We start from the raw sequence: 13,406 nt of genomic DNA, 5'->3' as shown, positions 1-13,406 counted from the left end.
GACCATTACTCTTTCGGAAAAAATTATATATATATATATATATATATATATATATATATATATATATATATATATATATATATATATATATATATATATATATATATATATATATATATATATATATATTTCTTGTAAATACTGTATTCAAGTGAATTGAACCAGCTTTACTATAAGTTATATTTCAACTTTTGTCCATCATCAGTTTTCGAAAGTGAATACGATTTATTTGTGTATGGTTTCCTGTTGTAAAACTTGTTTTTCTGCCGAATTTCTCGCTTGCCTTGTGGGTCTTTATGGTGCTTGTGTGCCTTGGCCTTTGCATTGCTCGACCTACCTTGTGAATTTAGTAGAGAGGGATTTATATATGAGTTTTGCAGTAGATCGTAATCTTTTATGGTCTTGGTTTTTATTACCTGTATTCTCATATGGTCAGTCACTCAGTCCTAAACATTAGTGACGAGAGTCAACATGTTTTTAATAGCGTTGTGGAGTGACTATATATACATATATATCTATATATATATATAGATATATATATATATATATATAGATATATATATATAGATATATATATATATATATATATATATATATATATATATATATATATATATATATATATATATATATATATAGATATATATATATATATATAGAGATATATATATATATATATATATATATATATATATATATATATATATATATATATATATATATATATATATATATATATATATATATATGTATACTGTTTACACTGGATGTCAACATAAATATTATTCTTGACGTCATATGTAAACAAAAATGGTGGTGATCGTGGCAGCGAGGGAGGTGCGCATGCGCGTGTTGTTGCTCTCAGCTGATTGCGGAATTTGCGGACAGTTTGAGGGGGAGTGGGATGAGGCGCCTCAAGGACACCAGGCTGGGAGTAGCGGAAGGATAGCCACCCACCGGAGATATTGTCAGTCTTGAACATCAGTGGCAAGAGTCAACATGACAGGTGGAGACCTTTAATAGTGTTGTGGAGTGACAATATTCACAGAATACAGTTATTCATTCGTCATCCTTCATTGCATAAGTTTGAAAGGCAGGGGTTTTGACTTAGTCATAGCACTGCACAGATAGCAGTTATTTTTATGAGACAAGTTTGGTTTTTACAGATGAGCATATTGATGTGGCGGCACCTTTAGCAGGTTATGTGATATCACAGAAACTTTACCTGTAGTTTCAAAGTGGACTGGTATTTGCTTATCTCCTATCAGTCTTTCATATACTGTACCATGTGGGAAAGTACTGGTATGTATTAAAATTTAATTCATATTTTAGGAATCACCAGGATTAAGACCATGGAATAGGGTGTATCCAGTGTTAAAGTTAATTAAAGTACATATTCAATTTTGGTAAAAAAGATCTGACCCATGTAGATAATTATTTCATAGTGGATACAGGTATGACATTTGTACGCCAAAAATCACACTGGATATAGGTACGGCAGCCATATTGACGGACTGTGTTCTTAATGGTTACGTTAGGTTAAATGGTAGGTTTGGTTTGGTTAGTCAGAAAGAAGGCCATCTTAGTAAATAACATTTTATAGTCTGCCCACCATGCATGCGCATTAGGCTGCCGGATAAATATTCGTCCATTGATAGTTCTCAGGTTTTGCTACAAAAATAGTTTTTTGTGTGTATTATGGTGTGTTATACTCAAATCTGATCTTCATTTCTTGTGCAAATTAGCGGTTTTGAAAAATTAACATTTTCATTTGTAGCCGAAACTGCTAATTTGCACCAGAATGGCTGTCAGGTTTGAGTAAAGCACATTATAAAACAGCAAAAAAAGAAACAACTAACCTATCCATTTTTTTGGAGCTTACCTGCTACTGCGGTGGAAGATACAGCTGGGTAATCTGGTAAGCTTTTAGTTTCAGACAAAAGAATTTGTCTTTTCTTAAAAGTAAAAAATTTCCACACGTTGGACACAGTCTTGATGTTGGTAGGACACCTTATCTTGTAATATTTGGATTGCTTCACTGTTGTTCTCATAAACTCTCTGAATAACAGCGAGACATGGGAGAGAACACTTATCACACGCCACCACGAGCCTTCAAAATTGCGTTGCGGAAAGCTGCTTCAAAATGATTGGCCAGCCAAGTCACATAACATGATACTTGAAGGTCATTGGCTGTCATGTCGCAAAGATGAGGAGGAGAGAAGTGACTGGCAACATGGTGGGTAAAGAAATTTACGCCTAGAAATTTGTGAGATACTCTGTTATTATTGATTTGCACAAGAAATTATATGAAGTCATATGTTTGGGTTTTTATAGTCTTTGAGTCTGTAATATTGAAATTTGGAATCCTGCAGACAGCAAATTGACGAATATTAACCGTCTGCCGTACCAATCGGCGTAGACGTTTCGCATATGGCTGCCGTACCTGTATCCTGTGCCTAATTATTTACCTAGAGGTGGCCATGCCAAGGGAAGGAGACCTGTGTAGGATCCCTCCATTGTTCTTGATAATTTTGTCAAGTTCTATTTTTAAGCCCAGTACTGTTCTTGATTCCACAGCTTGGGCTGTTTAGACTATTCCATAGGGTCCAATACCCTTTGAGTGAAAAAGTATTTCCTAATATTCATTCTGCATGATAGTTTGGTGAGCTTGTAGTTATGTCCTCTCGTGTTGGCTATACATGACATCACAAAGAAATGTCCCGGGTTTACGTTTTCCTCCCCTTTCAGGATTTTGAGTGTTCAATGAGATCTGCCTTATTGTGCCTTTTCTGAAGGGTCTTCAGTCCTAAGGCCCTCAGTCTCCATAACTCTATATTCATTTTAGTCACTCTGTGTTGCACCTTTTCTGGTGATGTTAGATCTTTTAGGTGGTTGCATTTTTTATTCCTGTATACATTAATCCAGACTTGGATGTACACTCGCAACAAAAAGTATCGGTGCATACTGTAGTGTGAACAATTTGAGACCAGTGACGATAGGTATTGGGAAAGGCGAGTTGTTCCAGCCGTATGTTGGCAGTCCTGTAATCCTGCTGAGCTGCATCACAAGCAGCTACTATGGCCTGGTCAAGTGAAACAAACCGTTATAAATAAGGTAGGGAAGTGATAAATAGACAGTATGAAATATGAGGAGCTCCCTGTTAACAAAATTATTTGTGATACTTGTGAATATCGCCGCATTAATTTATGCTACCAAATAAACCACTCAACCTGGTCGTCCTGAGGGGTGGTGCAGCGTGGACGGCCGCTCCGAGACCTGTCGTCTGTAGCACCAGTTTCGAGGTATCGCCGAATCCATCGTGCAGCGGTATTCCTGTGGACTCCAACCTGCTGGCTAATATCTGTGACACCGAACCCTTTGTTATGAAGGGCAATAATAGCTCCTCGTGTTTCCTCTGAGGTTTCCATGTCGTCTGGCATGAGTAGATCTCTACTGCTTCATATTGCCTCTGTTTTATACCCACATTCACCGAGACCGAACCCTCGCTCATCATTTAGTCGACACAAAGCAGCACTCCGAAAAGAGGAAACAAACACACTGATTGTCAGCCATATGGCAACACCTAGTGGAGGGGGGGGGTTATGAGGATACACTTACCAACCTTCCCTACATATCACAGTGTATACGTATCGTTTCGGAAGTCGTCAATCACACCCTGCACCGATACTTTTTGGTGCGAGTGTACTTGAGGTTTTTACAGTTGAAGGAGCATTTTCCTATCTTTGCATTGTACAGTATTTGAAGGTATTCTTTATAGTTTCCAATTTTTAATTGACTTTTCTCACTGCTGTCCCCATTTGTTTTGCTGCCTTCAGTGAATGATCTATCACAATGCCTAGATCTTTCTCCTTATCAACAGTATCCAGGAAAGTGTTATTAACAGAATAGTTGTGATTAAGGTTGTTGTATCCTACATGTTAGGTCTTGCATTTTGTAATGTTGAAGAGCATTTCCCAGTCTTGAGACCATTTGAACATCTCGTGGAGGTCTTTCTGCATTATTGCAACATCGTCTTTACTTGCTACCTTTCCAAATATCTCCGTGGTGGGTCAGTATTTAGAAGTTGCCACCACCTAATTGCTTTTTGAAAATGGACATTTTTTTTTCTTCTCAGCACCACAAAGCTCTCACTTTTAAGCTTGCCAGCCATTTTAAAGTGAATTACAAACGAAAATTTTGTCTGTGTACTGACGTTGGGACTCGAAAATACGTAATTTGACAAATATATATATATATATATATATATATATATATATATATATATATATATATATATATATATATATATATATATATATATATATATATATATATATATATATATATATATATATATATATATACAGTATTACCCCGCTTAACGCGCTTTCACTTAACGCGTTTTCGCATATACGCGGTGCCTTGCCAAAGCTGAACTTTCACTTAACGCGGATTTTTCCACAGCAACGCGGTGAGTGTCCGGCTCGAGAGCTATTTTTAGATTCGCACCACCCCCCACCCGCCACCCTGCCTGACTGCCTGTTTTAGCTCATAAAATTCATACAAATTACCCAGCCAGAATATAGTTTACATTGCTGGAATTCTTATAATTTGGTGATCATTTTGAATATAAACAACATATTTTTTGCATTAAACATACAATTTTTAGATAAAATGTTTAATCTGAGTAAGTATGTTATCTTTTGTCCAAAATATATGACATTTATATTCAAAATATTCCTGGTCTTACAAGGAATCCAGCAATGTCAATTATATTATCCTAACTTTAGTTTGAGGTATTATTTATTAAAATTTAGTGGTTATCCCACACATCTCCTTGGGACGGTTGGTGGGGGGTGGGGGGGAGGGAGGGACCAACCGACCGACCATCTGTTACCCGGTGAAGAATTATTTTTTTTAACTGAAGATATTTGTTTTAGCTCATAAAATTCATACAAATTACCCGGTCAGAATATAATTTACATTGCTGGAATTCTTATAATTTGGTGATCATTTTGAATATAAACAACATATTTTTTGCATTAAACATACAATTTTTAGATAAAATGTTTAATCTGAGTAAGTATGTTATCTTTTGTCCAAAATATATGACATTTATATTCAAAATATTCCTGGTCTTACAAGGAATCCAGCAATGTCAATTATATTATCCTAACTTTAATCTGAGGTATTATTTATTACTAAATGTTAAAAACTCTTGAATGGAGGATTGGTGGGGGGTGGGGGGAGGGTTGGGACTGACCGCGCGGTTGGAAGAGGGGGGGAGGCAAGGTGGGGTACTTTGATTGACAGATAGTGTTGAAGAATATATTTTTTTTTTTATTAACTGTAGATATTTGTTTTAGCTCATAAAATTCATACAAATTATCCGGCCAGAATATAATTTACATTGCTGGAATTCTTATAATTTGGTGATCATTTTGAATATAAACAACATATTTTTTGCATTAAACATACAATTTTTAGATAAAATGTTTAATCTGAGTAAGTATGTTATCTTTTGTGAAAAATATATGACATTTATATTCAAAATATTCCTGGTCTTACAAGGAATCCAGCAATGTCAATTATATTTTCCTAACTTTAGTTTGAGGTTATCCCACACATCTCCTTGGGACGGTTGGTGGGGGGTGGGGGGGGGGAGGGAGGGACCGACCGACCATCTGTTAGCTGGCTGTGTACTGTAGTGTGAGAGGGGGAGGGAGTTGAGTCCATTATTTGAATGGACATTAACTTGGCGACTGTATTTCTCTTAAGTATTAATTGTGTGCATGTACCATCATAAAATTAAGATGTTATTTTTACTACAACATAGTTATTTGTCGTCAAAAAGTGGAGTTTGGGGGTCGGGCTGGGTTCTATTGGAATTAATCCCATATGTTCTGTTATTCACTTAACGCGGTTTTCACTTAACGCGGGACCCTCTGGGTTCAATTGACCGCGTTAAGTGGGGTACAACTGTATATATATATATATATATATATATATATATATATATATATATATATATATATATATATATATATATATATATATATATATATATATATATATATATACAGTGACCCCTCGTTTAACGAACACCTCGGTTAACGTAATTTCGATTAACGAACTGCCTTCCATAAGGATCTTCAATTCGTTTAACGAAAAAAATTTCGCTTAACGAACTTCTTACGAACCGACCTCAACATGTTTTCGCTTGCACTGACCGGGCAACCAGCTTTAGTATCAGTCCGCCAATACATTAATCGGTTCTAGGGCTTAAATTCCTTACTATTTTTGTAAATATCAAGAAGTTTATACTATTCAATAATTTTAAAAGTTTAATATTCAATTTTTTAGTCATTTTAACAATTATTGAACAAAATTGAAGGTAAAGTGACTAGTTTAATGCGCGGCATCCAGCCTCTTAACACAGCAAACAGGCGTCAGTCTCTCTCTGTTTTCACTGGAGGTAACATCTTGCTTGAGACTCTCTTCAACTAAACGCTTTTTTTCTGTGTTTCCAAGCAAATTATTGGTCATTTTGAAATATATTTTATATTTTGACAATATATAATGCAGTGCAGCGTTGATTTAAAGAAAATAATCTTGAATTAAACCAGAGAGCTAAAATTTTATGGGTGAAATGGCACCATGGGGTGACTTCTCTTCCACCCCAATGCCTTCTCTTCTTCCTTCTCCTCCACCCCCATTCTAAATCCCATCATCATCATCATCATCCAGGAGCCTTCTACATACACACCTCAAAGTAAGTGAACTTTTTTAAAATTTTTGTTGAATTTAGGAAATTTTCGGTGAGCTGGAACCAATTACCCAAAAACCCATTGAAACAATGGTTTCGGTTTGAAACGACCTTCTGGACAGATTGAGTTCGTTAACCGAGGACCTGTATATATATTATATATATTATATATATATATATATGTAATAATATATATATATATATATATATATATATATATAAAAATATTACCTTAGCTTTAGTATATCAAGATATATCAGTTTTCATTGTGGTTACGCCAGAAATATATATATATATATATATATATATATATATATATATATATATATATATATATATATATATATATATATATATATATATATATATATATATATATATATATATATATATATATATATATATATATATTTCCTGTATACTAAGGTGATGTTGGCTAATTTCCAGTCCCTTGGCGCTTTACCTTGACCCAAGGATTCCCTAAATTTCCTAAACAAGTTTCTTAGTGGGGTGGGAATTTCATTTGGGATCCTTTATCACCTTGGTCTGTGCCCCATCCACTCAAGGGCTTTGAATTCTTTCAAGTTGGCTACTTTTGATGACATCATTTGTAATTGCCATCTTTCTTAATGAATTTTCTACCCAGTAAAAAAAAAAGTTCTCTTAGGTACTGGCATGCTATCCATTGTCTCTTGTGTGAATACTGATGCAAAGTATTCATTTAAGGTATGTATCAGCTGTCTGTCTGTCATCATCCAGGGCCACTTTGTTTTTGTCCTTTTGAGGGCTGACAGTATCCTTGGTTTTCATTTTACTCCTAGCATACACATAAAAGGACTTGGGATCTTTCTTAGTACTTTGTATTTTAGGCTAGTTTCATCCCAAAGTGTCATTTGAATGATCTAATTTCCTGATTGGCCAGATTTTGGGCTCTTGTATATTACATTATCTGCATGGTGCCCTGTGCTCCGTCCGGTATTTCTTCCACATCTGGTATTTTCTCTTGTCGGCTTTCATAGGTCTGTAATTCATCCACCTGGTCCTATTCCCTCTTCTCTTTGTTTTTTGGAGTATACATTCCTCTACTCTGTAACTCAAGGATTTCCATGCAATTTTACATTGATTCATCTATATCTGGCTCCTCTTTTACGATTTCCTCCCAATTAATTCTCTCTAGTTTGTCTCTCATGAGCTGGTAATCTCTACATTATGGTTGAAGAGTACTTCTCCTCAACTACTTTCTCTCGATTATCTCAGTATGTAGTGGACATTGGTCAGAGTTAGTTTCTCCCAACATGGACCTCTTTCACTATAGCCTCCTCGTTCGTCAAGACAAAATCAAGAATATTGTCCCCTCCGCATTGGTTCTGACACATGTTGCGTGAGAATGAATCTTGAATGACATCAAGGAATTCTTCCTCAGCTTGTGTGGTAAGATACACCCAGTCTATTGTCTCATGATTAAAATCTTCTATGATGAGGTTTTGTGCTCTGGATGACTCTATGGAGATCTGCTACTTCCTCCCCGAGGCTAAGTCAGCCCTATAGCACACACCTATTGTCAATTTGCTTTTGTTTTGGGCTATCAAATCACATTAAATAGAATTGGATGATCCCATTTCATTTAGCTCCTTCACATACAGTCGTACACCACCACCTCTTGTGGTTCTTTCCCTTTATAAATGGAAGGTGATACCCTGGTAAATAAAATTCGCTTTGTGACACATCCTCTTGACCCCAAGATGACTCGCTAATTCCAGTGATGTCTGGTGTTCTGTGTCTGCATAAGCACTCAATACATCAGTCTTATTAGCTAACTAGAATTTGGGCATTTGTGTACCAACATTTGATTGACCCGGTTTTTAGGACTGTCATTTTGAAGACTGATTCTAGAGCATTTGTTCTCACTCGGGTACTAGTATTACAGTACTTACAGGTACAACATGCACAATGTTAATATTATTTACAGTTGGTTCACCACTTGCCCCCTATTAGTGGAAGGTACAACTCTCTTCACTTTACAGGAGCTCATCATATAAACATTCCACAAATCAATATCTTTGACATATTTGTTTTAATTTGATTCCATATTATGTTGACTATTGCTAGTTTCCTTCTGTCAAATGTACTGGGTAAGCAAGCACAGTGTGCCACACTGCACAAAACCTGATGAGCCCCTGTAAACACACTAGTGAAGGGGACTGTACATTACTTCAATTTCTCCATCTTCCTATATCCTGAATACTTGGCCTCTTCTGATTTTAGTTGAGCATTTCCATACTGTGGGTCGTTGCAAAGCTCCTTCAGTTTGTCCCTGAGCTCTTGCTGTTTTTGTTTTTTGTTGACGAATTGTCAGGTCAGGGGTTATGTACACATTACAGTGCTATATTCTGTTACTTACTTGAGTTTCTGTGCCGTTTTTACGATATTCCTCGCTATGCACTATGCATATATTAAATTTTTCCACATTTGTGATGTTTAACTCGTCTACAAAGCCAATCACATTTGTCAGTGTTTGTTTGACTGATTGTTCGTTTGTCTCTTCTTCCCTTATGTAAGTGACTTTGGTGATGTTCTTATTCATGATAAGAGTAATTGAACCATATCTGCAACCAAAAATACACTTGGATGTGGGAACTACAGGGGTCTGAGTAAAGAGTCACTTTATGCCATAATGGGAATTTGAATACAGTACTGTACTGTATTGGCGGATTTTAAGTTTGCTAAACACATTTTTGTGGAATATTACAGTATGTAGTAGTTTTTAAATGCAAACCTTAATAAAGAAATTCTCCACCTAAAGAAAGTAAGGGAGAGATCTCCATTCCTTTTACCCTATTTACTCTGTTGGTGGTATTAATAATTCATGAATACAGTATTGACATAATTCATGATAGCAATCTTTGGCCTCATCAGCTAAGGGGATCAGGGGGGATCTCTCTCAGTCGTGCAGATTTTTAGGTCACATAGTTTACATACAGTACAGCTATAATTTGACACAACAGGGTGACCCAAAAGAGCCTCCATTTCATTTCTCCCATGATTTACCATACTTAGTGTTTTCTATCTTCTCTCTCTCTCTCTTGCCTTTTATCTCATTCATTTATACCTTCTAATTAATTTTCCTGTAACTAACATTTCTTTATATATTACGGTTCACAAACTTTCTTATATGAAAATGGTACAATATGTAGATTTCTCTTTGTCTCTTTTTCAGCGTTTTTGCCTTGTACAGTACAGTACAGTATATATAGTGTGATAGGTAATAGATATAGTGATGACAGCCTTGAGTTATTTATGTAATTTGGGTTCTTTTATCTCAACATAACCCAATTTTTTTTATTTTCAGACTGCATGAACTGAGGAGTGACTGAAGTAATCACAGAGGTGGTGGGTAGTTTTATTGATGTCACTTAAGCAGCAACACTCTTCATCTTTTGCTTCTTTGCCTGCCTTTATTATTGAAATATTAAGCTTACAATTAGTGAGCTGGCTCGATTTATTATACTGTATATATGTATGTGTGTATGTATATATAAAGCATTGGTCCCACCTAGTACTGTATAAGGTTATTTTGTTGCTAATTGTGTACCTATTTTTGTGCTCTACCTTGAGTTTTAGTACTGAAATATTCTTCTCCCATTGTCCCTTTGCCAATATGTACTGAAGTATCATGTGCATGAATTGTTTGCATGAGGTATTTTTTCTAATCAGTGGAACCTGACCAAATGATTTAAAATTGCCTGTACTGTACATGTTTTCTTTATGTTTATCTTATCACCCCAATTTTGCAGTCTGATATTTGTGCAAGTAACTGATGACCTTGCTAGAACTTCTTTATAAGCAATGGCTCTTCAGTTGAGCTTACTGGTAATCACCTTCATTCCTCACACTTCTCATCTATCAGAACTCCCTGCCCTCTTATTCTTTTCCACCCACTTACAATTTGCAGTGTTTTAAGTGTAGGACATACACTCACCTCTCTGCAGAGTTAATTTTGCATCATGTTCTTCTCTAACATCTTTGGTGCACTAGACAAGCCAGGTTTAAGTGTAGTCTTTTTTGGGTATTGCCCATAAGAAGACACTCTACACTATCATTTTTTCTCCTATAGTCCATCACAATTTTAATAAGGAATATTCTTGTGGACAGTGTATTTAATCTTCTATTTCTTCTCTGGATTAAGAGTGTGTAATGTTGAATTTATCTACACTTTTATGATATAATTGTGGCTGATATAATTACAAAACCAGTACACTCATCTGGAAAAGCCATTGTTTGCAACTCATGGAAAGAAGGCTCAAGTAAAGCTTAGGGTACAGTAAGACAAGACTGAAAAGATACTGTGGAGGAATAATAAAGCTAAAAAAAAAAGACGACTTAGAAAATTCAGATTAATTTTCATGTTATTCCATTGGGCTTTCAGTGCCGAGTTATTTGTATGATTCTTAATATGATACAGTATACTGTAGTACAATACAATACATATACAGTAAAGTTTTTGGGTGTCTGAGGGATGGTGATAATGTTGAAAACGTACACATCAGTAGAGTTTGCACTTCACATCCAAGTTCATCATTGACTGAGCATCATCTTCCTGTTACATTATGTATATTATACTGTATTCATCTTCCTTGATGTGTATGTTATCTGTACAGTATACATATTGTGCAGTATTATACTTCATTAACTTTCTTCTCTTCATTCTTTGCAATTTTGACTCGGTTATTCACATTGTCTGTCATATATATATATACTGTACTGTATATAGTATAATTTTTATTTTATTTTATTTTATATTGCTCTCACATTTTCAGATTGGCACTCCCTCTAATTAATCCTAAATTTCAATACCGGTAGATTGCTGTATCTACTTCAGTGTTTGTGTCCATGGACTTGTCATTTCTTTTTATTTTCTGGTTATTCAATCCATCTTCTATTTTTGTTACAATCACAGTACTGTACAATATGTCTTTCAAATCACACTTCACCCCTCTGACATGGTAGTTGATTGATTAAGTAAATGCATTTTTGTTAGTTAATTATAACATTTATTTGTTTCATGTTTTCATTGGATTTGATTGTAAAAATTTCAAATGCTGTATACAGTACTGGAGTAGTGTTCATATTTTGAAGCATCTTTAATGGTTTGATAATAAATTGTGACTAAACTATAAGTATTTTATAGTTGGAGTTCCTTCAAACTTTTTGACTGAATGCAACCTTTTTTATACAGGAAGACCCACAGTATCCAAAGTAATGGTACATGTAGTTGAGTAGTGATGGCACATTTTGTAGAGAGAAATTAAAGTTTTAGCAAAAATTTGATGCATAATTATTATTCTTTGAAACAATAACTCGAAACACCTTTTTTTTTTTCTTTTACTTGCAAATTTGAATGTTCACATCTCTTAAGGAAAAAATATGCTTTACACAGTGATTTTAATGTTGTTAAGATTTAAGCCCTACACAGGCAATGTCTTATGTTACTTCACTTCTAAAGTTCTACATACAGTACAACTAACCTTATGTCTTTAAAAGGTTTGTTATCTTGGGTGCCTTGGACTCGTAAAAGGAGGGTATACACGCATTAAATTTAAAGGAGGCCCAGACTGGGCCCTGCATTAGTTTTTATCATACATGCTTCTGATATCTATTTTGTTATTTCATTTTTCATGTTTTTGCCTGTTTCTAAATCTGCTTCCTTTTCTTCCCCTGTCATCCTTTTTATTCCTCTTCTTCACTTATCTTGAGTTGTGTGTGTGTGTGTTATAGTTTTACACTATAAATTCACTGCTTCTCTAAGTATGTTTATTTCAAATACAAATTCTCATGTATGTAGATATCCTGTAATTACAGTTCAGTACTGTACTATGCTTATCTTATCCCATTACTTAACACCCTCATTTAACATGTTACTGTCAGTTGGTATCATTATTATCAGTCTTCACTACTATTATCACTTGGTTATTGTTTGATTGTATGGCCCTGGACTTTACATTGTCTCGGTTCTGTTATAGGTTCAGAAATGTCCTTTTGTTTTTACATTGTCTTGGGGTGAATTTAGTTGAAATGGAATTGTAAGTGAGTTGATTGTCAAGAAATGCTACGATACATCATTACTGTATTTAATTTCACCATCCATTATCTCAAATTCATCTCGGTATGAATGGGGACCGCTGAGTTGTATAAATACTAACTGGCAACATGTATCTCACCCTTGTACAGTACATACCCCGCATGGAACCTCTCTCACACCGCAGTTGACAAGTGGTGGTCCTTACGTGCACTCATTATAATTGACGCTGTAATCAAGTAATTAGGAAATTGGACATCCAAGAAGGCTTTTGTGCTTGTTTGTTTATAGTTGTGAAAATAGTGCTATACTGTAGTGCATGTTGGCTTCATTATGTAATGTAGTACAGTACTGTATTGCATACTGTATTTTTATGCTTTTCTAACAAAGTTAATATTTGTGAATACAGTACTGTACTGTACCCAGTATATTGTGATATGTGTGATTATTACAGTATGAAGAAGAAGGAACTAGAAATCTACTTGTGCTTTCAATTTTAGCTCACCAGAAAATATCCCAGACAATTGTGTGTGTGTGTGTGAAGTGACTTACATGGAGCTATCA

The 13,406-nt window shown here is 35.1% G+C and overlaps 1 protein-coding gene across 3 annotated transcripts in view; it reads left to right on the top strand.

Annotated features, from left to right (window-relative positions):
• The first annotated feature begins 876 nt into the window (after nt 1-876).
• LOC121866778 (platelet-activating factor acetylhydrolase-like) overlaps nt 877-13,406 on the top strand; it is a 30,378-nt gene continuing 17,848 nt past the window's right edge. Inside the window, exons 1-2 of one of the 3 annotated variants that reach the window (XM_042366482.1) lie at nt 877-1,006; nt 10,116-10,156. Coding sequence is in view for 1 of the 3 variants with exons in the window: in XM_042366481.1 (XP_042222415.1) it covers nt 1,000-1,006 (7 nt within the window). In the remaining 2 variants the exon portion in view is untranslated. Of the gene's footprint in view, nt 1,007-10,115; nt 10,157-12,971; nt 13,082-13,406 lie in introns of those variants that run through there. The other 2 variants (XM_042366481.1, XM_042366483.1) reach the window with 2 other exon arrangements.

This window comes from Homarus americanus, unplaced genomic scaffold (assembly GCF_018991925.1).
Source record: "Homarus americanus isolate GMGI-L3 unplaced genomic scaffold, GMGI_Hamer_2.0 scaffold58748, whole genome shotgun sequence".
NCBI classification, from domain to species: Eukaryota; Metazoa; Arthropoda; class Malacostraca; order Decapoda; family Nephropidae; genus Homarus; species Homarus americanus.
The sequence above is the reverse complement of the archived record's forward strand: the minus strand, read 5'-3'. Positions and strand labels throughout refer to the sequence as shown.